Source organism: Peromyscus eremicus, unplaced genomic scaffold, assembly GCF_949786415.1.
Source record: "Peromyscus eremicus unplaced genomic scaffold, PerEre_H2_v1 PerEre#2#unplaced_466, whole genome shotgun sequence".
Lineage (NCBI taxonomy): Eukaryota > Metazoa > Chordata > Mammalia > Rodentia > Cricetidae > Peromyscus > Peromyscus eremicus.
Window position 1 is genome coordinate 228,448 of NW_026734702.1, and position 27,382 is coordinate 255,829.

At 46.7% G+C, this 27,382-nt stretch overlaps 1 protein-coding gene and 1 long non-coding RNA gene across 14 annotated transcripts in view; one reads left to right on the forward strand and one right to left on the reverse strand.

Moving 5' to 3' along the window:
- The window catches only part of Galnt14 (polypeptide N-acetylgalactosaminyltransferase 14), a 219,142-nt gene extending 217,289 nt beyond the window's left edge, over positions 1 to 1,853 (forward strand). For all 3 annotated transcript variants that reach the window (XM_059252892.1, XM_059252894.1, XM_059252893.1), the window contains exon 15: positions 1,265 to 1,853. In XM_059252892.1, the coding sequence (XP_059108875.1) occupies positions 1,265 to 1,423 (159 nt within the window). In that variant the 3' untranslated portion in view covers positions 1,424 to 1,853. The remainder of the gene's footprint in view (positions 1 to 1,264) is intronic.
- A 2,098-nt stretch (positions 1,854 to 3,951) lies between these two features.
- LOC131901821 (uncharacterized) lies at positions 3,952 to 26,196 on the reverse strand. 11 transcript variants are annotated; one of them, XR_009376890.1, is made up of 6 exons: positions 25,817 to 26,196; positions 22,681 to 22,917; positions 16,577 to 16,654; positions 10,093 to 10,179; positions 9,434 to 9,502; positions 7,157 to 8,077 (listed from the first exon to the last, which is right to left on the reverse strand). It is a non-coding gene; the product is annotated as an uncharacterized LOC131901821 (long non-coding RNA). The 11 variants fall into 11 exon arrangements; XR_009376888.1 differs by lacking the exon at positions 16,577 to 16,654; XR_009376894.1 differs by lacking the exon at positions 16,577 to 16,654 and having other exon boundaries at positions 7,157 to 8,080.
- Between the last annotated feature and the right edge of the window lie 1,186 nt (positions 26,197 to 27,382).

Consider the following 27,382-nt stretch of genomic DNA (forward strand, 5'->3'; position numbering starts at 1 on the left):
GGGGTAGGGTAAGATTGGGAGTGGTCAACCTCCATAATGTGACTGGGGTGGGTGGAAGTCTTCTCCAGGCGGGAGAAGATAGGGCATGTTGAAAGGGGAAGGGTGAATAAGCATGAAAAGCTTCCAGTCAGAGTCAGGGATAGGACTCCCTCAATGGTGTCAGCAGTAAAGGCTACGTTGGTCCCCCTGATTAGTGAAGAGCTGAAAGCCTGCAGACTTTAGCTAATCTTACCAGGCCCGCCCACCCTGTATGTTTCTGTCCCTGCTCCGTCACCTACCTGGACTCTTAGACGAGAGCCAGGGCCATAGGTGTGAATGCTACTCCACCCTTGACCCTCAATGCTTTGTGAGTTGTATCCTAGATGCACACTGTCCCTCTAGCAGCGTGGACTAGGAATGTGGCACACAGTGGATCCCTGTATCTATCTGAGATTTCCTCTTCCTCTTCTCCAAACGGGGGCTGATAGAACCCAAAGGAAGTGTGGGAAACAAGCATTGTAATGGTCTCTATGAAGTGCCGAGCTCAGTGTCTAGTCAGGGTATGCGTCCATCCCTCTATCCTTGCCACATATGAGGGGGCCAAGGGAAACTGCCTGAGACCCACCTCTCTGTGGGCTCCTGGTACAGAGTTTGAAGAAGTCTACTGCTGTCACCTTCACTGGCCCCATCTTCTCTTTGTGTAACTTCTTCCTAAAGGAAGACATGGAACATGGTTTTTTGTTTTGTTTTATTTTTTCTGTCTGCTCTTGTGTCTAACTCAGTTCACATTTTCTACTCTGTCGCCTGGAAAGTTATTGCCTCCCGATGAGTTTTCCTAGAAAACACTGATTTAACTTTTAACATTTTTTAAAACTCATTTTTAAAAGACTAGAACTGGAGTGATGGCTTATGGGTAAAGGTACTTGCAACAGTACCAGGCCTGCCCATCTGAGTTTAATCCCTGGAGTTACATGCAGTGGAAAGAGAAAAGCAACTCTGATAAGTTGTATTCTGGCCTACACACACACACACACACACACACACACACACACACACACACACAAATAAGTAAATAAATACAAATTTAAATGTAATAAAAAAAAATAAAACCTTACTGCCTGTCAGAATAATTTCTTCCTTCATGAGACCATGAAATCACATCTCTGGCGGACCACATGGGGTGTCATCCCTTCTGATAATGTCGGGGTGACTTACATTATCCATAGAGCCCATGGCCTTGGTTGGAAAAAATGAGCTCGTGTTCTCTCCCCCTCTGTCTCCTCAGCAATGGACGAAGACAGGCGCTCGCATTGAGCACATAGCATCCCACCTCTGCCTGGACACAGACATGTTCGGTGACAGCGCCGAGGACGGAAAAGAGGTCGTGGTCAACCCTTGTGAGTCCTCACTCATGAGCCAGCACTGGGACATTGTGAGCTCGTGAGGACCCTGGGCAGATCCAGCTGTGGATCAGGGATGGTGCTTCCCTGGACCAAGGCAAACTGGAACCCAGGCTGTGAACAGCCCACGTCTGCACCAGATGCCCTCGACTGGAGGTAGCGCAAAGGCCCCCAGGACAGGAGCAACTGCCTCAGGGAAGGTGGAGGAAAAGGTGGCAAACCAGCAGGGCCCAACAACACCCACATGTGTGCAATATTGGAAAGGTCCATCCTGGCCAGGTTTTCCAAATGGGACCTGGAGATGGGGAGCCGATGGGAAGCGTTTGTTGTGCCCTTTCTTATGAAACAAGGCGCTTTATGGAGGCCAGAGGGAAAGGCTCTCCTTGTTGCTGCGCCAGGACTGCATGGAGAGATGAAGAATGGAGATGGTTTTCAGAACAAATAAAGATAACATTGGAAGTTTTCCTTTGATAACTCCTGCTGCTTCTTCAGCTAGGTAGCACCTACGCCGAGCACCCCACTGAATCAGGGCGGGGCATCTTTGTGTCAGAATGGATGAAGAAGACAGGAAGATGGGAACCTTGTGCCCTTATCCTAGGTTACCACCAACCAGCTATCTGATCTTAAAAAGACACTGTAGGAGGCCGGCAAGATGGCTCAGGGAGGAAAGGGCTGACCATCAAGCCTGATGACCTGAGTTTGGTCTCTCAGGCCCACGTGGTGGAAGGAGAGAACTGACTCTTACAAATTATCTTTTGACCTACACACACACACACACACACACACACACACACACACACACACAGAGGCATGCAGGCCCGCACTCTTAGTACTACACACACAACAAGTAAATGCTATCATTTTTAAGACACTTCAGAGCTGGGAGATGGGCATATTTTGTAAAGTGCTTGCCTTGAAAACATGAGTTTCAACCTCAAAACCTATGTTAAAAAAAAAAGATGATTATGGCACACACTTGTAATTCTGGAACTAGAGGGGCAGAATTGGGTAAATTTCTGGGGCTTGTTAGCCAGCCAGCCAGCTAGCCAGTCTAATCTAGTTGGCAAGTTCCAGGCAAGTGAGAGACCCTGTCTCAAAAAAAAAAAAAAAAAAAAAAAGAAAGAAAGAAAGAAAAAAGAAAAACATGATGGATAGTACCTGAGGGAAAACATCCAAGATTGACTTTTAATCCCCACTTACATGTGTACACACATGCTCATGCTAACCTGCATTCACAAACATGTAACACACACACACACACACATACACACACACACACACACACACACACACACACACACACACGGCACTTCACTTTTTTGGCCCACCGCATTCTATTACATTACCATGATGGGACCAGATGAGCTCTAGATTCCTATGGAGATCCTGATTTGGCAGATCTCATATGGAGTTCAATCCCCTAGGCTAATTCTGAGGCCTCTGCTTGCTTAAAGCACTGCCATAGAATGTCTGTCCAGGAAGAGCCTCATAGCCTATAGCCCTTAGTATAGGAACTTCCTACTGTAATAAAACCATGTTTTAGTGTCTTCTGGGATTGGTTAGAGTAGCTGCCATAGATAGGGTTCCTATGACCATGGCAACTCTTATAAAGGGAAAACATTTCATTGGGCTGGCTTACGGTTTCAGAGGTTTAGTCTATTATCATCATGGTGGGACATGGCGGTGTTCAGGGAGACATGGTGCCAGAGAAGGAGCTGAGAGTGGAGAAGGAGCTACATCTTGATCCTGCAGGCAACAGAAAGTGGCCTGCTGGGAGGTGGTGGTGCACGCCTTTAATCCCAGCACTCGGGAGGCAGAGCCAGGCGGATCTCTGTAAGTTTGAGGCCAGCCTGGGCTACTAAGTGAGTTCCAGGAAAGGCGTAAAGTTACACAGAGAAACCCTGTCTTGAAAAACCAAAAAAAAAAAAAAAGTAAGTGGTCTGGCACACTGTGCATGGCTTGAGCATATGTGAGTCCTCAAAGCCCACTCCCACAGTGGCACACTTCCTCCAACGAGGCCACACCTCCAAGTAGTGCTAGTCCCTATGAGCTTTTGGGGGCCAACTACATTCAGACTACCACACTATCCATTCTTATTAACTAGGTCTTAAGAAACAAGCTATGTTAAGTTGAAGTTTCTAAGAGACACCCACCCACATGCTGCTAGTAACTGTCTGTTAGCTGTTGCTGTGTAACAAATGACCCCCCAAACTTGACAGCTTACAGTAACACACATTTACTGTCTCACAGTTTGCATGGGCCCAGCCCTCTTCATCTGGAGTCTTATTAGGCTATGGTGGAGGTGTTAGCTGGAGCTGCCATCAGTTCCATGGGCTCACATAACTCTCAGTGGTGGGTTTTAGCCCTGCCTCTCCCTCCAATATAGCAGCTCACTCTGCAGCCAACTGGGAGTGGAGTAGGAAGGTGGGATACCAGCAAGATGGGGAACCCTGTCCCTTTGTAACCAAATAACTCAAGCTCCACCCCATCATTTGTTCTACATTGCACTTGACAGAAGCAGTGACCAGGTACAGCCCCTACTCAAGGGGAGGCCAATCAGGAGAGTGAAGGACAAGAGGTCATCAGATCCACTCAAATCCACCTACCCCAGTGATTGTTGGAGCCTAAGAAGGTATTATCCATTCTCCTTCGCCAAGGAAATCCTTTGATGATGGGATGTTATCAAGTTCCTTATATACTCTGCTACTGCAGATTGCTGTAGCCTCGGAAACTTGAGAGTTGGCATGCCCAGACTGGATGTCTCTTCTGGAGGTTGAATTTGTGTATGCAATCGTATCACCTGCTCTAGTTACGACTAGGCCCTATTCTGGGCCGAAGAAGAGGGAGTAGAGAATTGAAGCTGTTCCATTTATAGAAGATATGCTGAGGCTCCTTAAGCTGTGTGCCCATACGGCTTAAAGCAGCTTTGCAGAGAGGAAAGACAGAAGGAATGGTTACCCGTAACCAGACCAGACCCCTAAGTAGGTGAAGCAGTCACTGTACTAGGCTAACTAAACTAGAGCCTGGGGTTGTCCTTTGCCTACTTGTCACTGTATTTGTGACAGTCTTTGAGTTCTCTGGTGGCAACAAAAGTGTCTCTTGCTCTTCTTTAACCACAGTGCTGGGATAGGCATACCAAGGACTCAGTAGGCATTTTTTATAGGTAGAGAGTTGAGGAACCATTCCTTGTTCATGATAAAGTGAGTTTAAGTATGGATGACTACTGCCATACAATTACAGAGTGTAGGCGGGCTTGCACTTCTCTGCTAGCTAGAGGACTTGGGGAGAGAAGCCCTAGTGGCAATCACTTACTTCTGCTCTAGGGCCGCTTGCTCATCTTCTTTTCTCATGGCAGAAAAACAAGCACTTAGCTTTCTCCTGGCATCCCTCTTACCAGCAAAGCAACTTGGAAATGGCAGTGAAGAGTCAGGATGAAGGATATGGAAAGTAACCTGCTAATGGAATACAGGCAGCTCTGCTGTGAACTGCATGCAGGGTATCTTCCTTAAGGCCCCATTAGTGGGAAATGGAGGCTAACCATTGATGATGCAGATAGGAATCACTCCAACTGTGTGGGGCAGCTGAAGTGCTCTCCATTATTCTCGGGCTGCTGCAGACAGAGAGCTGCGATTTAAAAGTAAGGGGGGCAGCCATGGTGAGTGTCCATAAATCCAAAACAAGGCTGACGTCTCAGAGATGGCCATGGCCTACACATACACAGCAGAGTGAATATGGCCAGGCAGCTGTGTGGATGTTATCACTGGGTTTGAATGGCAAACTCCAGTAGCCTGAAGTAGCTTACTTAGTAGGCAATCTGGAGCTATGACTGAAAATGTGTCAAATGATGTCATCCTATGAGAAGAGAGAAGATCTCTTGAGGATCTTGAGGTCTCACAAGATTCAAACTCCAAACAGTGCTTGGAAAATACCTTCCCTGGAGCAACCTGACCACACTATCAGGTGAGGAGGCAGCAGAAGTCCCATCCCTCATGGTCCCATCTGGTGAATGGAAGAATATGGGCTACTTTCAGAATTTATTAATAGGCTATGCATATTAAACAAAAATATATAAAGATAGGTTATATGTGACTGGGTATTTATACAACTGGCCCTCCATAGCTACAAGCTCTGCATCCGTGAATCCAACCAAACACAGACTAAAGCCACATGGGAAGAAATGCATCTGTAATGAGTTGTATGTGGGTTTTTTTTTTCATTATTCCCTAAACCACATAGTATAAAAACCACTTTCATACCCTTTACATTATAATAGATCACTTAACTAACGAAAAAACTGGTTTAAAGTATACAAGAGAATGTGCATCAGTTAGATGCAAAGATGGAGTAGGGAAATAGTGAATCATAAGCATATTTGTTGTGAAAGCATGAGGACCTGAGTTAAAATCACCAGAACCACATAAAAAAAAAAAAAACAAGTGGCCATGTGCAACTGTAACCCTAGCACTGTGGGTCTGTGGTGAAGACAGGAGTCTTTCTGGAGCCTTCTGGCTACCAGCACAGTTCAGGTTCAGTGTGAGGCCCTTTTTCAAGGCAATAAGGCAGAGTGATAGAGCAGTACACCCAGTGCCCTCCTCTGGCCTCTGCCCATGAATGGGTGTAAAAAACCTTCACATACATGTGCACCTGTATTATACACATGCACACGCGCGTACACACACACACACACACACACACACACACACACACACACAAATGAAATAAATATAAGCACAATACCATTTTATATGGTTAACTTGAGCATCCACACAGTAGGTGTCCACAGGGAAGAGGTATTGCTGGAACCCACTTCCTATTAAGGGACCACTATGCAGTCTCATGAAGTTAGAAAATGGAGAAGCAGGGGTTTTGGATACTCTGGGGTCTCATTTAGAGCTGGGGGCAGAATAGTATTGAATGAATAGGAAAATGGGAGGTTTTAGGGTCAGGCTCTGCATGGACGGTGGAGCCTGGTGCTGCATTGAATCTGAGACTTCCTTTCCTGGCAGTTTGTTTCTCTTTGTGCTTTATAACTTCCCCCTGTGAGCTCATCTTCAGTGAGAGTTTTTTCCTCTGGGCATCCTAGATACTCTGGTTATAGAGGCATGCCTCGGGGGAGGTTTAAGCTTGCCTCTGCTAGGATCCCATTGGGTTGCTTTGATTTCAAGCCAATTTATGAATTGATTTTTCTGTGAATGGTTTTCACACTGTGAGAAGGGAATCTGGAGCCCAGCTCTCTTGCTTGGCGCAATCTTAGATTTTGATCATTTATAGATTGCTTTTCTAGATGTTGCTTTGGTCATGTCTCCTGGGTGTTGCCATTCACCCAGCCACATGGATAGCCCATGTTTAGCCCCTGCTACCCATGAGGCTGTAGGTCTCCTGTCTGTCTCTGCCTGCACATAAAGCCCAGCACTAGTGACACAAATGTGTTGGATCCCTCTCCCCATCTCATTCACCACACACGCTCGCTCTAAATTCCCATGCATTTTTGGAACTTGGATGCACAGCTGTGGTTTCAAATGGTCTTATCCAATATTTATGTATGTATGTGGTCGGGGGCTTCCTGTGTTGGCTCAGACCAGAATTCCTTAGTGCTGTAATTAGCTGTCACCCCCGTCTTCCCCACTGGCTGGGGGAACCTTATCTTATTGCAGACACTCAATAAATTTCCATGAATGAGTGAGAGAATGCGTCTGTGATTCTTTAGCACCACTTCCTAATTACCTCCTGGCTAGTTATCAGACGTTTGAGCTTCTAAAAGACAGCCAAGGCAGAAATTGAAGACAGAGAAGACAAATTTATAACAATAAAATCTTGTTATAATACACATAGATTTGGGGATCGTGCATATTTAGCTTCATAATGACAGAGTTTAATACTGAGCATGCTAACTGGAAAGAACTATCAGGGATGAACATCTTTAATGCTGCAGTGGAGCCTGGCCAGAGTGAATTTGTTCTCAGAAACTCAGGGGGATGGTGATGGAGGGCTGGGCAGGAGCCCTTGTATTTCATCAGCAAGCATATCAGGCGTGTCTACTGGCATCTGACAAGATGAGCCCTAGCCTCTGGAGAGAAGCTAGCCCTGTGTCTGTGGTCCTTTTAAATGACCCACAGAGGAATGCCCTGCTTCTCCCATGCCGCCCACTGAGCATTCCTGCCCCAACCAACCGCTCCATCCTTTCAGCACCTGGGACAGCGTCTGGTGTGCAGGCTTTGGGGGTGGGAGGACTAAGGGAGTTCTAGCAGCTGTGCAGATGTCCCCCACGTGGCAGGTGGAAGCCCGCTGGCCCCTGCCACGCAGAGCCAATCATCTGAGCTCCCTCATGGGCTACAGTCTCTGGCAGCCCAACGCGGATTAGCCAACTCTGAAGCTCTGAGCGCTTTTCCATTTGCCGTGGAGTCGACTAATTTAATGAAGCCGTCACAGTGCAAACCTCGGGGCTTATTGGAAAAGGACTCGAGCACGACATTATTTCACAGCAGTAGATTGCATCATTTTCATTTCACAGCTTTCCAATGGGAAATAATAAAACAAAATTACAAACATAATGAAGAAAGAAAGAAGGAGAGAAAAATCCATGAGTGAGAGGAGTGCCCTCTATTCCATGATGGGGCTGCTTCGCTCATTCACTCGGGCCAGTAAATATCACCTGGTTTCACTCTGCAGGGAAGAATATCCCGGGATGCCTGCACCTGCTGCTGGAGATAAGAGGCTATAATAACTCACTGTCCAGGAACACCGAGAAGCCCCAAGCACTCCAGGTACCCCTCCTGAGAAATCCCAGCTTCCAAGAGCAAAGCTCATCCCGGGGCTAGTCAAGACACCCGGGTAAAGGGTTGCCACTGGTAGGGCAGGGTGAATTCATGGGGTATGGGTATGCACGGCACCACCACCTCCCAGAAGACAAAGCTATTTCGCCAGTGATGCTTTACCTATCCTAGATGGAAGAAGTAGGTCCCTGCCCTCATCCATCCTGCAGGATGCTTTCATTGTGACCACAGGTGATCTGACAGCCAGAGGCTAAATGGCAGTCAGCAGAGGGACAAAGCTCTTTCCAAAAGCTGTTCTCATTAATTGCACTGAGGTGTACAGATGCAGGGAGGCCACTGAGCTCTGCCAGGCCTTTTATTCTCCTCTGCGTGCCTGCCCTTCAGTCAAGGAGATGCTCCTGGGCTGCCCCCCAGCTTGGAGACTAGACTTCTCCATTGCAGTCAGACCCCAGATTCACCGCCCCCCCCCCGCCCCTGCCTCTTACTGAAAACAAATTCATACTCCAAGAGTGGGGGTGGGGGTGGAACCATCTGGAATGACTTTCTTTTACCCAGGAGTCCCCTTCAAGGCTGCCACTGACCCCCTCCTCCCCTCCTCATCTTGCAGGTCAGCTCCTCCCATCTGAGTGGCATCCCAATGTCTCCCATCTCGACTCACACTAGCATCTCCACTTATGCGTTGGTCAACGTGCATCTCCAAAGCACAGGGGTCAAAGGCCAGCACCCTCTCAGTCCTCATGTGGACTGAGAACACATGACTTCAGTTTCTCTGATCTCAGCTATCTCCTCTGTACAGGGGTCAACGTCATAGCTGCCTCCTAATTCCATTTTGACATTAGTGATTCATATAAAGTTCTCAGCACAGAGCTAGGTACACAGTAGGTCCTGCACTTCATTAGGTCATCGTGACAGTTCACTAGAGCAGAGCGCAGGGTCTGTATGTTTTGAGGGCTGATCTCTTTAGTCTTTTTGGGATGCTGTATCAAAAAAGCGAATGGTTACAACCATGAACATCTATTTCCCACAGTGCTTGAAGCTGAGGAGTCCACAGTCAAGGTACCAGCAAATGTGGTGTCAGGTGAGGTCCATTCTCTGGTTTATGGACAATAGCCATGTGTAGTCTTGCTTAGTAAAGAGCTCTCTGGAGTCCCTGTTATATGGGTACTAACTCCACTCATGAAGGCTCCACACTCATGACCCAGTCACGTCCCAAAGGTCCCATCCCAATATCCTCATAACTGGGAGTTGGGATTTCATCACCTGAGTTTGGAGTATACATACGCATTGAGAACATTCTATCTCTCCATCCTCAGTGGCCTCTTAAATATCAGGCTATGGCCAGAGAATCCCCTGTAGGATATCACAAGGCATCGGGTCAAGAAGAAGGTTTTAACCCAGTAAGGCAGAAAACAGAAAAGAACAATGAAGTTCTGTGAGGAAAACATGCCTCCACTCAGTTTTTTGCTGCATGGGGTCTCTGCCATTTCTCTGTCTGGTATGTCTTTATCCTTCTTGTCCCTTCCCTGCCTGTACACATGAATCAGGATTCTGTCTTGTCTGTGCTGAGCCCTGAGAGGAGGTGATATGAGGTGGTACATGGTATCAAAGGGTGTTACAGGAGAAGAGGATGAAAATGGGCACAGAACCCATGCTATGAGTTCAAGGCCAGCCTGCACTGCAGAGTCATTCCCATCCTAAAGAAACTTCTGGTCTACCTTGTGAATCCAACTCCCATGCCTTAATTCTGCCTCTCTCTGCTCCTCTCCTGCCTGAAGAGGATTGCACCTGCATAACTATTAATCTGGAGTGGCCCCCACCAGGTATGTTCAAACCACAGCCCAAGGAATGCCTGTGGCCCAGGATACTGGTCAATGTAGCCCAAGATAAAACCACCAAGTTATTTAAAATGTTATAAGATTGGGAGTGGTGGTGCTAATAACCTGGTTGTGTGGATCTCAAAGTTGAGTGATGTCAGACACCTGCTTTGACAGGGGAGTTCAGGTCCCAAAGAGGAGGTGTGGAGTCGGCTGGGGGAGAGAAGGAGGAGACATGATCTGAGAGTGAATCTGGTATGCCTGCCAGTAGGGTTTAATTGAAAAAAGACTACACCTTTTATACTCTATAGTTGGACATAGGATTAAATGGGAGACAAGGGGCATGTGAGCTGGGGTATGGCTTAAGGAATCTGCATTGACCTTGATAATAGGCACCAGTCATATGTAATGGGAGGGCCAAAAGTTCCTCTTGATAGAGATAAGAAGAATGACTGCATTATCAAGCAGGACCTTTCCTTAAGCACCCAGGGAAGGGAGACCCTTATCCAAATGCCTGATCCTGGGGAAAGGACTTCTGGGGAGCAGACACTATACTACAGTTTCTTAGTCTTACTATATGGGCCCGTTCCCCTCATAATGCTCCCAAAAGGGAAGGTCCTGATGTCTTACTCTTTTCCCATTATTCTGTACCATTTTGATTTCTTTGTATTTAGTAACTGAACGCTTGCCCTTAATGGCCTCAGGCACTTAGATTTGAATTGCAGGCATTTCATTCTTGGGATCAGGTATGTCTAGCAAATCTCTAACTTTCCTGTTCTTGGTGTATTTAGGAGGGCATAATGAATTTCCTGGTTCTACAGTGGCAGGGATTTTTTTCCAAAGAATTATTTTGTTTAGAGAGGCTACCATTGTACATATTTTTAACTTTTACCAAAGCCCACACAAAATTTCCCAAAGGGAAAGGCATTAATATTGAGATTCATTAAAAATGAAAGTAAAAAGGTGCTGGAGAAATGTGGGCTGCAATATTGAAATGCTGGAACTTTTTCAAGCAACGATGGTCACCATGCGGTCCACACCAGAGTGAACTTTGTAATGACGTCGTATTACAGTATCAGTATCAAAACCAGACACTCCAACAGGTTAAAAGTTGCCATAATATAGTGTCCAGCTTGAGGAGTGTCCTAAGCAGCTCCCAATGTCCTAAGCTTCCACCAGCTTCCAGAAAGGGTCACGTGCATGGGGGCAGGTCTTACCAGACAGAGCACAAGCCCTGGACCCACTGGTGCTCTACAGAATGTCCAGTCCTGAGCCAGGGAAGAATCAGAGCAGCTCATGCAGAATGCTGATCACAGAAGAGATCCAAAGAGCTCTAAGGCACAAAGCAAGAAAAGAAGACACCAGAGGACCTCAAAGCATATCTGTGATGTCATGAAGACAGAGAGTGGGTCTCGATCCATGTGGCAGGAACAGTGTAAGTACAGGCTCAGAGAAAGTGAAGCAGTGAGACATGGGGAAGAAAGGGCACCAGGTACGCCCAGACAGGCTGCTTTGAATACCAGAACTCAGCCTGGTAAGAAGCTGGGAGCTATTGAAGTTTCCCGAGCAGGGGAGTATTATTGACTAGAGCGTAAGAGCATTGACTTGGCAGAAGTAGCATGGCTTGAAGTGAAGAGTCTGTGAAACCAGGATTTGGTCAAAGTTTCAGAAACTTTTTGAGTGTTGTTCAAATCTTAGAATGGTCTTATAATAATAAAAAAAAAAAACGGAGCCAGATATTGGGTGATATATTGTGTACCCTAATAAAGCTTGCGTGAGGATCAGAGGACAGAGCCAGCCACTAGATTAGACACAGAGGCCAGAGAGTGGTGGCACACAGCCTTAATCCTCTCACTCGGGAGGCAGAGATCCCTCTCGATCTCTGTGAGTTCAAGGCCATACTGGAAACAGAGCCAGGCAGGGGTGGCATGCACCTTTAATCCCAGCACAGGGAAGCACACAGGCCTTTAATCCCAGGAAGTGATATCAGGATGGAGAAAGGTATACAAGGTGTGAGGAAACAGGAACTAAGGCAATTCAGCTGAGACCCTTTTGGGTGAAGACTCAGAGGATTTCATAGGTGGTGGCTATGGCCTGTTCTGCTTCTCTTGACTTTCAGCTTTCACCCCAATATCTGGCTCTGGGTTTTTGTTTTTTTTTTTTTTTTTTTTTAATGAAAAGACCATCTAAGATTCGAATGACACATGAGGCCAGAATTGTGTCAGTTAGAGTAGAAAAGAGATAATAGTTCTGAGAACCGGGGTGGTGACTTTGGCTGGAGAGGAGAGGAGGGAAGACCGAGTGAAGTGGGAGAGTGGCTTTCACGTCACAAAGCTCTGGCAGAACAGATTGGGTACGTGCCTTCATGGTGTCCACATCGATCTGTGCCACTGTGAAACCGGACTGGATTCTTTAATTATGCAAACTAAGATGTGGCAGGCAGGGCACTGCAGCCACAAACACAGCGCCTCTATGCCCAGGGTTCTCTTAAGGACAATGAAGAATCAGTGGCCGTGTGGCAAGAGCTCTTCTTCTCAGTTCCATCCTGGAGAGACCAGAGAGCCAGGAAGGCTAGGGCAAGTGACCCAAAGTCCAAGGAACGTGAAGTAGAAATGGGATCTGAACCCAGGAAGCCTTCTGCCCAGTTCCAGATCCACAGCCATGAGGCTCTACTGCTCCTGTGTGGACTAAAATTATGAATACCTACATTCTCACCGGAAGGAAGACTCTACAAATGCAATGGAGGTCCCTTAGCAGGCTGACTTTTGAAAGTGAATCGTTTGGCATCTTGGACACCTAGTTGGCCCCACTGACCCTCAGATTTATTCCCTCGCCATCCATTTGTTAGGGAGGATGCAGGATTTAGAGAGTTGTTAAGATGTGCCCAGACTAGGCCGGTGTGCTCCAGTGTTCACCATTTCATTTCATGCAAACAGCATCCCTAGGGGATAAACATTAGCATCACAATTTTACAGACGAGGAACTTGAGTCTCTCGGAGAAGTAAAATAACTGATGGGGTTGCCCAAGTGATAAATAGCACAGCAGGCACCTTGTCTCAGTGACCAGGCCTCCAAAGTGCATGGCAGCTTAGTGTGTGCGCACACACACACCCCACAAATATATATGCAGATCAGTCAGCAATAAATATTTACTAGGTCCCCGTTATCTGACAGCATTATGCCGGGACTTGGCCACCAGTCCTTGCCTTCAAGGACAGTAAGCACAGGAGAGAAACAAGTTTCATTTGAAAGCGGGGGTGGGAGTGCGGGTGGGGGACACTTGGCAGTGTTACAGCTACAACAGAGCTTGCTTGGGAACAGGGAATACAGAGAAGGGAAGAGGAGAGCTTGGCCGAGAATGGAGTGGCTGTACCATGAGGATGATGGGAAATCAGGAAGAAAGAGCACTACTCTGCATGGAGGAGCCCTTGTATGCTTCTCCGGGCTATTCTGACCCTCTGCTTTAGTCCTGACTAGATCCCTGAGACACCCTCTTTAGGGACTAAGGACTTTTGAGGTCATGGAAGAACACAATACCAAGCAGACTGAGCTCTGCTCCAGCACCTACTTTATGGCTCCCAGCAGGAGAGGTGCAGGAAGCTGGGGACCTCTGCTGTGTCTGCATGGCACATTGTGTCCTGAAGCAGCACTCAAGCATCCTACACATGGCCTGTCTTAACCCTTTATTACCTACTTGTGTGTCTGTCTCCCCATGGAAGTTGGGGTCCACACTGTACCTTGCAGGTGTTGACTCTTGTGGCATGCTACATGGGGTGCTTGTGACACCCTAAGTGGATTGAGACAGCTTGTTGAGATTAAGGTGCTCTTAAATCTGCTCCCACATGTAATCAGACAGGCCAGGATCACTTCTCTGTCTCCAACAGACTCCTGAACGTAGCACAAAGAGCTCACAGTTATCCTCAGAGGCTGCCAAATAGCCTCAGGCTCTGTAAGTGGACACTCATGATTCTGTACGGCCCCCCGAAACAGGTGATACAAACTCAACAAGACTGGTGAGCACCAGGAAGCTGCCTGGATGGAGCAGGGTCAGAAGGAAACTCCTGCTCTACGTGGGTCCCCACCCGCTCTGAGTAGAACTGACCACACTAGAGTGATGGATAGCAGGCCAGGAGTCCAGAGAGGTGATCACTGACCATCCTTCCCACAGCTGGCTTTGGGACATCCAGGCCAACTTGGCTCCACAGTGACAGGTGCGCAAGGTGAGCGCAGGGAGAAGACACTTGTTCTAACCACAGCCATGGGAGCACTTCCGATTCCAGGACAAGAAGCTACAATGTAGGGGGCATGAGTTGAAGAAGTCCCTGCACCCGCTGAAGATGTTCCAGTATGAAGTTAGCCATCCCTGTGAAAGCAGGCCTGGCTCTCCCTGCCCCACCCCACGCCCGGGATTCTGTCTATTCTCAACTGCCCAACTTCATGTATATATCTTAAGTTTCTGTGTATCTATCTGTGATGAAAGAAAAGTCTAAAATAGTGATTATGGCTAGGACTCCTCAGAGTTTCATGAAGTCCACCCCAGATTCAGAGAAGGCCTGGTGCCCAAATTATAGCTGCTACCTGATGCCATTTTAAAACATTTTTAGAAGTCATTCTTTGCTTGCTAAGATGAAATCAGTACCTAATGGATGTCTACCCCACATGCAAGAAGCCAGGTACATTGAGGCTACAGTGGGAAGAAATCCCCAGGCTTGGCCTGTTCCCACCCTAGGAGGACAGTAGACTTATCCTGATTTACAGGGCCAGGGAATGGTGCTCAGGACAGTCCAGGAACTTGTCGGAGGACACACGGTGAGGGAATAGCAGGCAGGACTAGAATCTACTCAGCTCTACACTCCCGGCTCCCGCTCATTGCTTTTCTTCAACCAGGTTTTACTTAGAAAATTAACCAAGGAAAACAAGAGCAGGTAGGCTCAGTGGGAAAGTGTTTGCTGTGCAAGCGTCAAGGACCCAAGTTCAAATCCCCAGCAACCATGTAAAAGGTGAGTATAGTGGCATACATCTGCTACCTCAAAGTTCTGGTTGGGACTGGGAGGGGAGTGGGGGATGGATAGAGACAAGCAGATCCTTGAAACTCATTGGCCAATGAGTCTAAACAATTGATGAGCTCAAGGATCAATGAAAGACCCTACCCCCAAAACACATAATGGAGAGTGGTAGAAGAATACATCTAATGCTGACCCCTGACCTCTACACGCACACACATACACGCACATATGTGCATATAACATACATGTAATAAACTTAATAAATAGATAAACATGAAAACAGTACATATAACCAAGAAACTTAACTTGTAACACACTTTTTAAAATCTCTTTTCCATTCATAAGAGGAAAAGCTGAAGTTCTAAGATGATAATGATTGGGCCAGTTTGATTGAAAAAAAATGCATATTTAGCCCACTAAAAAGCTGTATCAGCTATTCTTGTCTCTTTGGGAAGTTCAGATTTTTAATTTTATTTAGGCAATCATTGAAGTAATACTTACATATAGAAATCTTTTATTCCACCCACATTCTCTCTCCCCAGAGACAACCATCTTTCAAACTTCTAGGTCTTTCCTCCGGCATTTACATCTATAATTTTAAAATTATGCTGCTATTTTTTAAAGTATCTGTTTTAGACATTTTCTATTGGCTTCCTGCCATGGTAAACACGGACTTAGCTTTTTTCACACCACTGCCCACATTTCTCTCCTTTTATCCCTGTGACATGTTTATAAAATAATTTTTTAGCGAAATCAATAATCAGCTTTTGCATGCTGAACCAAACAGCAAATTATGATCAAACCTTTTTTTTTCTGTACAATCTTTTGTTTTTCCTGAACTTAATAATTGCCTCAGGTTTTTTTTTTTTTTTCTTTTTTCCTGGTATCTGAGACATTTTCCTCCAAATTCTCCAAGATGTCATAATCTTCTTCATAGTCTGAGATAATCAACATTTCCTTTCTTCCTTCCTGTAAGAGACCCTACTCGGGGGCTTTCTATTAAAATGCTCCCATGACATGACTTACATTCTCCTCTCTGGTCTCTAAATGTCAATTTGAAAATCCTCACAGCCTACATCTCTGGCAGTTTTTCTAAGCCAGTTTGTTGATTATTAGTTTCTTTTCTCGTGCACCCTTATGGAGTTCTCTAGCTTTCCTAGGATATGTTTGTTTGCTTTTCTGTCTTTCCAGTTGGAAGACATCCTCAAATTTCTCGCTGCCTCTGACCATCTGTATATGTCTCAGAAGGAGACACAAAAATAACAGAAATTTGGTGTGGTTGGGCAGGCATGCTGTCTGGTGAGCCAATCCTTTCCTTTGGGATGATTCTTGCAAGGGTAGATATTTGCTCTTGGTCATTTTAGTTTGGTGGTCCTCAACCTGTAGGTCATGACCCCTTTCACAGGGGTCGCATATCAGATATTTACATTACGATTTACAACTAGCAAAATTACAGTTGTGAAGTAGCAATGAAAATAATTTTATGGTTGAGGTTACTACAACATGAGGAACTAACTATTAGAGTGTCCCAGCATTAGGAAAGTTGAGAATCAATGCTATAGTTTCTCTAGATAACAGTCAATCATTCCATCCTGGAGATTTACCTATGCTGGGCCTGTCTTTCTTGACAGAAGGCTGGAGAAGACAGCTAAGGCTGCTATGTTGCAGCGACCAGGTCTCTTCTGAAACAGAGGAAACAAATGCACTTGATCAACTCATGCTCTTGACCCTGGTGCCCTCAAGGTGGCCCTCTCTTGTCTGCAGTCTCTCAGCTTAGCTTAGAGCCCCAGACTCCTGCTGTATCACTGGGAACAGTGAAGTCACCTGCAATTCTAGTCTTGAGTTGCTCAAGCATTGTCCTTCTCTGGTGGGTCTGCTTGAAGGACTGCAGGACACCTGGGAAAAGAACTGGGACCTTCATGGCTCCATCTGCACATGACAATCTTCCTAACGGGCTTTAAAGAAATCACCATGGTTTGCTGGGCCCCAATGTGAGGTGTGCCCATCTTTTTAATTTTCCTTCACAGCGTGTTCCTTTTTATTTTCAGGTGCACATGTCTCAGTGATAAGCCTTCATTGTGTGTCTGTGTTTCATGACCACTCCACTTGAGAGGCCTTGTTCACTTAGTGAGGTGCAGGAAAGCCAAGAATCTCTTCAGACTTCACTATCAGAATCTTGTAGCTGGGGCCTGAGAAGATGTATTCTGAGAAAATTCTTTAAGTAGTTCCGATGACCTGTTAGGCGTCCCATGCCTAATGTCTGACCCTGGGGCTCTGCTATACTAAGCTATATGTCCACAGTATCATCTGCCTGCCCTTGGGGACTTCTACCACTCACTGCCCTTACTAGACAGAGCCCGAGCCCCAGACCTTAAATTCTCCATCATTCCTATGCTATGGTTTCTTACCCTAACTTTTCTCTGTCTTCACTCGGGCCTCTCAATCTCCGGTGAGTTTTATGGACTTCTTGCTGCCTTTGCTGAGGCTCATGTCCTGATCCCTCATCTACCACCCACCCAAGTTCTGATCTTAACGCTGCTCCTCTGGGAGGAACAGTGAGTGTCCTTGCAGAAAAGTATCTGCAAATGGAATTCAAATCAAATCACACTGTGTCTCCCACCTCAGCATGGAGCTCAGAGATCTGCAGACTCCTCCCTCGGGGTAAACCCTGACATTGAGGACTTGTGGCCAGCATAGGTGACTGGAAGGCACAATGGCCTTTACTAGGCTGCAAGCTTATTTCCTTCCATGCCCCTCTTTATCATTCCCCATGGCTTCCTGATACATTTGCTCAGAGACTAAAAATACCCAGAGCGCCGTGCAGCTCCGGATCCGAATTATTTTGTAAAACTTGTTAAGTGCTTTTAGAGTTAGGCAAGCAAGAAAATACTTGACTTTCGTTCTAATGAAAACTATTTTTAACACTTAAAATATATAAAACAACCATCCTTCTACATCTGCAGCTTCAGTATTTGCCAGCACACAGCTCCTTAACCACACCGCACATGAAAATATAGGTTCATAGAAAAGTTAAACTGCAGGAGATTACTTATTCATTGATAAGGATGTCCTCTGTAGGCAAACTCCTAGAATCTAGAAACCCAAATTTAGGCCAAGCCCAGTCATGTGCTAAATGACCCTCTCTGCCTCTCTGTCCACCTCTGGGAAATAGAATCGGGTATTTCACCTGCCCTCTATGGGCTGTCTTGAGACTCCAATGAGGGGCAGAATGCAAGCTGTGCAGATCCATAGGCAGGCAATACACCTTCCTCAAGAGAATGGAGAGTGAGGATGAGAGCAGCAGGCCCTCCCAGGAGTGGCACCCCCAGGTTGTTGCGGGGAGACCAGCCTCCCACCTTGTCATGTTGTGCAGAGTCTATCCAGCCTTCATCCCCGCAGCAACTGGAATATGAGCGGTTCCAAGTCCCATTATTCTGCACGGTATCGCCCTGCAGCCCTGAGATTCAGTTAAACACCGAAGCTCCTGAGTACATTTTAATTCCTAATCATTAGTTACAAGATTTTCTGGTTAATTCTGATTCAGCAGATTTTGCTGAGACAGCTCTATTTTTCCCCCCCTTTATTTTGGTCACACTGCACAGAGCCTATTCAGACAGACAATAAATCCGGGTGGCTAACCTCCCTCCTGGGAGTGAGTCATCTGCAACTCAGAAAAGGACAGAGCCACTGGGGTGGCAGCAGTGGGGGGGGGGGGGCTCTTCCTCCTGGGTTTCTTTACACGTGACTCTAGACCCAGGATCCAACACTGCAGGTAATTACATCAAGCGATAACAAGATTCCCTCAGAATTGCAACATCAGGCAAATTAGGTGTGCGGGACTATGGGGTGGGGGCGGACTGGAGGGTGAGCTCAGGACAGTTCAGCAGAGCAGGAAGAGGGCTCCTGCTGCCTGCCTCTTTTATTAGATCACAGATAGCATGCCGCTGAATTTGCCGTAGATTTATGTAACCTGGGAGGCACCCACAGAATTTTGCAATCGGCGAGACTGCTTCAGGCCGGTGCACCTTCCTCCCTGCCCCTCTTCTGCCAAGCTGCTTGCTTGGGGCCATTGGCAGGAACAAGTTTATAGCTCTCCTTGGTCAGGGAGGCAGCCTCCCTCCCCGTTCTTGATGTAGGAGAATAATGAGCTATGCTAAATTGTCCTCCTGGCTATAATCTTTCCAAAGACTACTGGTATTCTTAGGGCATGGTTACTACAAGTGAATACTTATAGAATATTACCATATGCTAGCCACTCTTCCAAGACCCCCGCCCCCCTTTTTTTTTTGTATATGAACTCACTTAATTGCCACAGCAACCCCACAAGGCGAATATAAATAATGACTTCCAATTTCTAGAGGAGGAAACTGAGATACACAAAGGAGAAAGAATCCACTGCTGTCGCCCACGTAGTAAGCGGCAGAGCTGAGACTTGGCCCCCGGTTTTAGAGCCCACACCCTTAGCAATTGCACTTTGTCACAAGATATGACCAGAGTGGCCGGGTACAGTAGCAGCAAACCTCAACCTTGGGAGGGAAGGGACTTGGGTTAGACCTATGATGGGAATAAAGGGAGAGCTGTAAGAACAAATTTAGCTGGTTGGCATAAAAGAAAGCCTGTCAAGTACATTTCACGATAGGGGAAGAAGGAGTCATCCAGACCAGAAACCTGGAGGCTAATAGAGTACAGACCAAGGTCGCAGACAAATAGATTACGCAGGTCAAGGAACACTGGCCTTGGGGACAACTAATAGCAGGCAGTAAGTCCAGGGCTAGACCCCAGGCCGAGGCAGGCATTGTAGCAGGAGCCAAGTTCTCTATCTCACACCAGACACCAAAAAAAATAAGCTTCAAATGGTTCAATGAGGTTAAAAAAAAAAAAAGCCAAAGTCGACAACTCTTAGAAGAAAGCAGGAATAAACCTTCATGGTCTCGGCTTTGTCAATGATTTTTTAAAAATATAACACCAAATGCCTGGATGGCCAAAGAAAGCGCTAGACAAATTGGATTTTCTCAAAGTTAAAGATTTGATACATAAAATGATATAAAGAAAAAAAAGTAAAGGTACAAAGATGAAAAGTATTTGTAAATCATGTATCTGATAACAGTTTAGTATCCAGAATATATAAAGAGCTTCTAAGACTCACCCACAAAAATGACCAACACTCCAATTTAAAAATAAGTTAGTGCCGGGCGGTGGTGGCGCACGCCTTTAATCCCAGCACTCAGGAGGCAGAGTCAGGCGGATCTCTGTGAGTTCGAGGCCAGCCTGGTCTACAGAGTGAGATCCAGGACAGGCACCAAAACTACACAGAGAAACCCTGTCTTGAAAACTCAAAAAAAAAAAAAAAAAGAAAGAAAAAAGAAAAATAAGTTAGAGGTTATAGAAATGGCTCAATGGTTAAGAGCACTGGCTGCTCTTCCATGAGACCCAGGTTTGGTTTCTAGCACCACAGTTCACACTTACCAATAACTCCAGTTCCGGGGGGTCTGATACCTATAGGCAGCAGGCATATACATAGTGCACGGATACACATGCAGGCAAAAACATCTATACACAAAAAAATAAAATAATAAACAAAATTGCAAATGAATCAACACTTTTCAGAGAGCGTTAACAAACACACTCAATGCTTTGATGATCATTTCTCATCAGAAGACTGCCACTCAAAAGGACCAGGAGGGCTTGGGATGTAGCTGAGTAGGCAGAATGCTTGCCTACATGCACACATTCATGGGTTCAATTCCTGGCGCTGTATAAACTAGGTCTGGTGGTGAAAGTGTCTGTAATCCTAGTATTTAAGAGGTAGAGGCAGAAGACTCAAATGTTCAAGGTCATCCTTGGCTACATAGCAAGTTAGAAGCTATCCCAATCTACTGGAGCTGTTATTTCGAAAGCAAACAAAACCAAAACAACAAACAAAACAAATAAACAAAAAAATTCCCAAAAGACAACCAGGCGATGCTACTGACTAGGACTGCTATAATAAAAACATTTTAAAATGGACAAAACCCCAAACTCAGAAAGTGATAATAAAGGTGTGGAGATACTCGAGCCCTCATATCATGCTGGTAGGCGTGGAGCAGAGCAGGGTTTAGCTTCTGTTGAAAATAATTCGGGAGGGTGGTATTCTCAAAGATGAAAGGTATCATTTGACCCACCAGTTCCAACTCCTGTGTATAAAGCCAAAAGAATTGTTAAGAGCTGCATACACACACACACACACACACACACACACACACACACACACACAGATTCACAGCTGTAAGTGGAAACACTCCAAACAGCTATAAACAGATGGATGAATAAAAAATATGTGGTTTTATAGACAGTGAAATATTAGCTAGATATAAAAAGGAATGAAGAACCAATAGAGACTGTAACGTGGATTAACCTTGAAAATACGCTAAGTGAAAGAGGCTGGTCCCATGAGTCTCCTTTTATGCAATTCTATTTATATGAAATGTTTAGAATTGGTAAATCTATAGAACTGGAAACAAGATTACTGGTTGCCAAGGCCTGGGAGAGGGGGGAAAATGAAAATGAACTGCTTAATAAATAGCTAAAAACATTTCCATTTTGGGGAATGAAAATGTTATAGAGCAAGCCTGCTACTGTTGCATTGTAAATATCTTTCAAAGACCCACAGGTTAAACACTTTGTTGCCAACCTGGGAGGCAGTAGCACCTTTAAGAGGTGGGGCTTAATGGGAGGAAGTTAGGTCATTGGTCCTGTGCCCTGGAAGGCGTTATTGGTGCCTCTGTCTTCCCTCTTCCTTTGCTCATTTATCTACTGAAAGTGACGTGAACAGGCTTTCTCCACCCCAACTGCCATCATCATGATGGAATATGCCTCCACTGGCTCAAAGTCATGAGGCCACTCACTGGTGGGTGGGCTGGAAGCATCCAAAGCTATCATCCAAAATATCCTTTTATTCTTTTTAAGTTTACTTATCTCAAGTAATTGCTATAGTAACAGGAAGATGACTAACACAGGGAAGGAGGTGGTAGTTGTGTAACACAAGTATACGAGAGGCCACGGAACTACTCGTTTCCACTGGGCAAGTGAAAGGATGTGGCAATCAAGTATCTGATGCGCGGCAGTAGCCCTGTTATCTGGTGAAAGGGTGACCTGGCGCTGACCTCAGCACAGAAAGCCAGGGTTCCTAAAGCAAGTTCCACCCAAATGAGGGGCAAGATCCCAGCCAGCCTGGAAGGTGAATAGTGTTTGGTGTCTAGCTAGGCAAACAGGAACCTGGGGTTCCATTCCACATGCTCATTCAAGGTTGGCAAATGCAAGTGGCCAGGGGACATGGGCTCAGATTTCCTGTGATTTTGGCATTTCTGGTCTCCCTTCTTCCTTTCCTTCCCTCCCTTCCTCTCTCCCTCCTTCCCTTCCTCCCTCCCTCCCTTCCTTCCTCTCTCCCTCCCTTCCTTCCTTCCTCCCTCCCTTCCTCTCTCCCTCCCTTTGCTTGTTGTATAAGCCTAGAGGCTCAGACCAATGCATTTGGCTGATAATGAATCTTAAACACAAAGGGGAAAAAAAAAATGAGAGGGTGGGGTGGGGGGAGGAGGGAATGTTCTGTTGTTGTTTAGAAAATGAACAAAACAGCTGGAGGTAAAGCTTTTGTTACAGGCTGCCATCTCTGATTCATGTGTCTCTATAATCCTGACTGCAGCTTGAGCAAGCCAGGAAGAACGATTATTACCTCTCACGCTGCACCCACCAGCATGGGGTTTATTGGAAGTCGACGCCCATTTAGCACTGTCAGGAGCTTGCTTATCATCATGCAAAGCAGACCACTGCCCAGGGAGAGCCACCTCCTCTGCCTGGATGTCTGGGAAGGTGTGTGTTCCGCTGCTCCAGGACCCACAGGGAAACATACATAGAGACCTCGGCCTGCAAACTTTGCAGATTCGATGAGGCAGGATCTTCCAACCTCCATCTTTACATCAGTTGGAAGAAGCAGAAAAGGAGAGGAATTTTATAAAAAAAAATTAAAACAAGGAGCCTTTGATGTCTCCTCTTATAGCTCTGCTCTTCCTCTACTCCCACGCCCCCACCCCCGCCCCCAGGTCACTGCTTTTTCCTGTCTCCTTTATTTTGCTTTTTGCTCGCACATGCCCCTGAGTAGACGTCATCTACCACTGTGGTCATTTTAGTATGGACCTGCCACCTCTTGCTGTGACACTCTTCCTCCCGTTCACACATATGCCTATTTTCATCTTACTCTGGCATGGTCAGGTTGGGTGGGCTTCTCAATGGCTTTTTGGATTACCCATCCAGACCCACCGTCAGTCCCCCTTCCCCCAGACAGCCTCAGCCCGACCCTGTTTCTCTTGGGAGATTTTCCTGTTCTCTTCCTTCTGAATATTTCCTTCTAGTTGGTTTTTGGTTCGGTTTGGAGTGGGTTTGTTTGTTTTCTGCTTCTTACCTGCCCTTGCTAGACTTTGAATTGTCTCACACCATACAGGGTCTAGCGCATGTAAGACTGCGTGCGTGAGTGCGTGCATGCGTGGCTGCGTGCGTGAAGTACGTGTGCGTGCGTACAAGCTTGCCTGCAAGCGTGCGTACGTGCCTGTGTGCGTGCCTGCAAGGTTTTCCGCGAGCTTACGTGGATGCTACTGACCTGAGAAAGGTTAAAGTCTCCAACCTACTGCTGAGCCCTCGGAGATTCCTGTGCCACCCATTGTACTGCCTCCTGGGGGAACTGGCTGTGGCGTCTTCTCCAGAGAGTGTATGAGAAGGAAGAAAGGTAAGAAGGCCGGCCAGGCCTTGCCTTCCTATCAAGTACCCTAGCCCTCTGCTGTGGCATCACAGAGGAGAGGCCTGGAAAGAAAAACAGAGGCTGGGATCGAGGGGTTGGGGTTGAGGACAGGCAGCAGGCATGTTCAGAGCCTGGCAGCCACACAGTTCTGGCTATTCACCCCATGGTCAGGAAGACACCAAGCAGGATTTCAGAACCAAGGAGTGGGGACAGGAGACGTTGTAAAATGTTCAGGACCTGGCCTTGTGAGCTGGACCTTTTGAATCAGGGAGGGGAGGCCCCATAATGAGTCCCCAGCACAAGACCCACTCTATACCAAGACAGATACCCAATAAAGGAGGCTGCTGGCCATGGCTCTAAGCTACAGGCTGCAGTGTGTGCCCAGTTACTGTCGAGGCAGGAGCTGCCCAGATAGAACCAGTTCTATGCTCAGAGGCTGATCTATAGCCCTGCAGGGCTGGGGAAGGGGAGTGCTCTGGCCTCTACCCAGAAGACCCTCTTTCCTTGAGCCCTGGCCCTCAGGCCATGTCCTCAGGCAAGAAATAAGGCAAGAAATAAGGCGAAGGATAAAATGGAAACAGACAAGGGGAGGGAGAGAGAAAGAAGAGAAGGCATGATAAGAGAGCAGTGTGCTGAGCGAGGAGGCTCTGAGCACTAAAACCTCCTCCAGCTCACTTAAACAGAACAAGGAAATTGAATTCAATACTGAACATGAGAAAAGATGAGTCACACTAAACTGGGCTTTGTTACCCTCCAGGTAAGTCAGCTGCAGGGGGAGGGGGTGGCTGAAGGATGGGATCTGGACAATGACAAAAACATCCCAGAGATGTATGTAAGCCCCTCCTACCCTTCCTAGTCCTGCCCCCCCGCCCCACTCCTCTATAGCAAACTAGGTTCAGCTGCTCAAGCTGCCTCCCTCCTGCCCCCCGCCCCCATTCTCCCAATTAAAACATCTCTTCAGTATTTCCTGCATACAGCACCCTTAATATTAGGTCTGAAAACAATTTGCAATCAGTTGCACTAATTAATCTAATTGAATTTAATTTCCCTTTCTTGGTGTTAAGGGTGAGTGAACTCCATATGCTGACTTATGTAAAGTAATATGCAAATTTGTATCTTGAGCCCAGAGCCCTGAAAATGTTTCTGATTACTATAAAGGCTACATTGAGGCCCTACATAAGTGAACCACTCCCTGTGGTTTCTGGTCTGACACCATGCTCTCCCAACAGTCCATGCACATCATGTCTCCTTGCTGTGACACTGTCACCCTTCTTTCTACCCAAGACTATGCTGCCAAGTCCCTCAAATAGGTTCCTGGATATCTGGATTGTAGTCCACTTTAAGTCTTTAAGAGCTGAGCTTTGTAATCCCCCCTCAATACCTCTCATAAGCTCAAGGATGGCCCTTATATGTGCAGAGAAATGTTTGATGGTGAAATTGCCCTTGGGGACATGGTAGGTAGTACTGTGCCAACTGTCCTGTCTGCCTCCAGCAGAGGGCAGCTTCAAGCTAGAATGCGGGTGGGGGCAGGGGGAGGGGAGCCCAGTCTCAGTCGGGAAAGTGGACAGAGAACAAGTTGGTATCACTAGTGATGAGATGGCAGTGGAGAAGAGGGTCATGAGCCTTGACCAGGCACAGGCTGAGTCCCAGGGTCTCTTATAGAGCCCTGCACCCAAGAGCCACCAGGTGGGGATGTGCTGAGAAGGTACACAGGGGAGCTAAAGCTGTGACTCAAAGCAGGCTGTGGCCAGGGTGCTTCAGCTCAATTCAATCTTGATGTCTTCATTCTACACTTGCTTCCAAGTGTCCCAAGGTAGGAAGGGAGAATTACGTGGGGTATTGAGAAAACAAAATTGGGCATGAATCAAACAGTTGTTGAAGCTGGGTCATGGGTTTACTGGGGTTTAATATACATAATTTTTTCACATTTGTGTTTGAAATTTTCCTTAACTAAAAAAAGCATTTTAGTAATAAATCTGGATCTAAAATCTTGGGGTTTTTTTTTTTTTTTTTTATTCCAACTGAGTGGGACTTCACAAACAAAATAAGGAGGCTTTCTTGTCACTTCCTGTCATACCTGGGCCAGTGTAGACGAAGGCTATAATCTTACCCCACCTGTCCCTTGGCTCCCAAGGGACAACTGCAACTACGTGGGTAGAATCCGGAGGAATACAGTCTGTGGGACCTGCAGAGAAAAAGACAGAGGTCAAGACGGTGGAAGGGGTGGTCCACTTCTGGACTCGGCTTCAGGTGCACGGTGCCAGTGTGAACGCATCAAGACCCTAGATGTGAGATCTCTGGGTGTGGCTCAGCCTAGTGTGCATAAAGTCCTGGGGTTGATCCCCAACACCACACAGACGTGGCATGCTGGCACGAGCCCCTAACCCAACAGGGACACAAGGAGATCAAGGCCAGCCGGGGTTACGTGAGTCTGTCTCAAAATAACAACAAAGACACTAGCTGGGGGCTGGAAAGATGGCTCAGAGGTTAAGAGCACTGACTGCTCTTCCAAAGGTTCTGAGTTCAATTCCCAGCAACCACATGGTGGCTCATAACCATCTGTAATGAGATCTGGTGCCCTCTTCTGGCCTGCAGGGATGTGTGCAGGCAGAACATTGTATACATAATAAATAAATAAATAAATCTTTAAAAAAAAAAAAAAAAAAAAGACACTAGCTGTGTGTCACCTTTGAGGTCAGAAAACCTGGCAAGATGCTCTAGAGAAGGTGAAGAAGTGGAGGAGATTGGAAGGATAGAGCATAGGATAGCGTCAAAAGAGGCGGCTTAGGGCGCAGGGACCAAGACGGGAAAGGAATGGAGAATACTGGGCAGTGACTTTTACCAACGTGGATTCCTTCCGCTGTTTCCAAAGACACTTCTTCAAATAGGGGACCTGGGAGAGAAAGCATTGTCACAAAACAGTCCGTCTACTCCCCCTCTGCCTCCAGCCTCTGACCCCTTAAACAGACTCTGACCCAGAATTCCAGTCTGAGTGGTACCCTCCGTCCTGTTTTTTTCAACCAGAGCTCTTCTGTGGAACAGGGTTTTGCCCTTTTAACCCCGACACACAGATTTTGTAAGCATCCCGATTTCCTGGCGTACTGGCTCCCCTGGCCTCTTGTCACCCTTCAGAGTGGTGTCCCTCTAGCTCAGTATCAGACCCAGGGGCAGCCACAGTAGGGTAGGCTGGTAAAAGGCTCCAAGGGAGGGAAGCTTTGCCTAAGGGGCGGCGTTGCCGCCCCCAGTGGGAGCTGAGGGGCTCATTCCCTGGAAGCAGAGCTCTCTGGCATCAAAAGCCTATGTCACAGAGGTCAGATGATGACATCCTACATTCTGTCCTCCCCCTCCCCCAATGCTCTGGATCTCCACCTCCTTCCTCCCTCCCCCATCTCTCTCCTCTCCCCCTTCTCTCTCCTGTCTCTGTCTCTGTCTCTCTCTCTCCTCTCTCCTCTCTCCTCTCTCCTCTCTCTCTCTCTCTCTCTCTCTCTCTCTCTCTCTCTCTCTCTCTGTCTCCTCTCTTTTGCTTTTGTTTTTTGAGACAGGGTTTTTTCTTTTTGTAGCCCTGGCTGTCCTAGAACTAGCTGTGTAGACCAGGCTGACCTCCAACTCACAGAGATCCACCTGTCTCTGCCTCCCAAGTGCT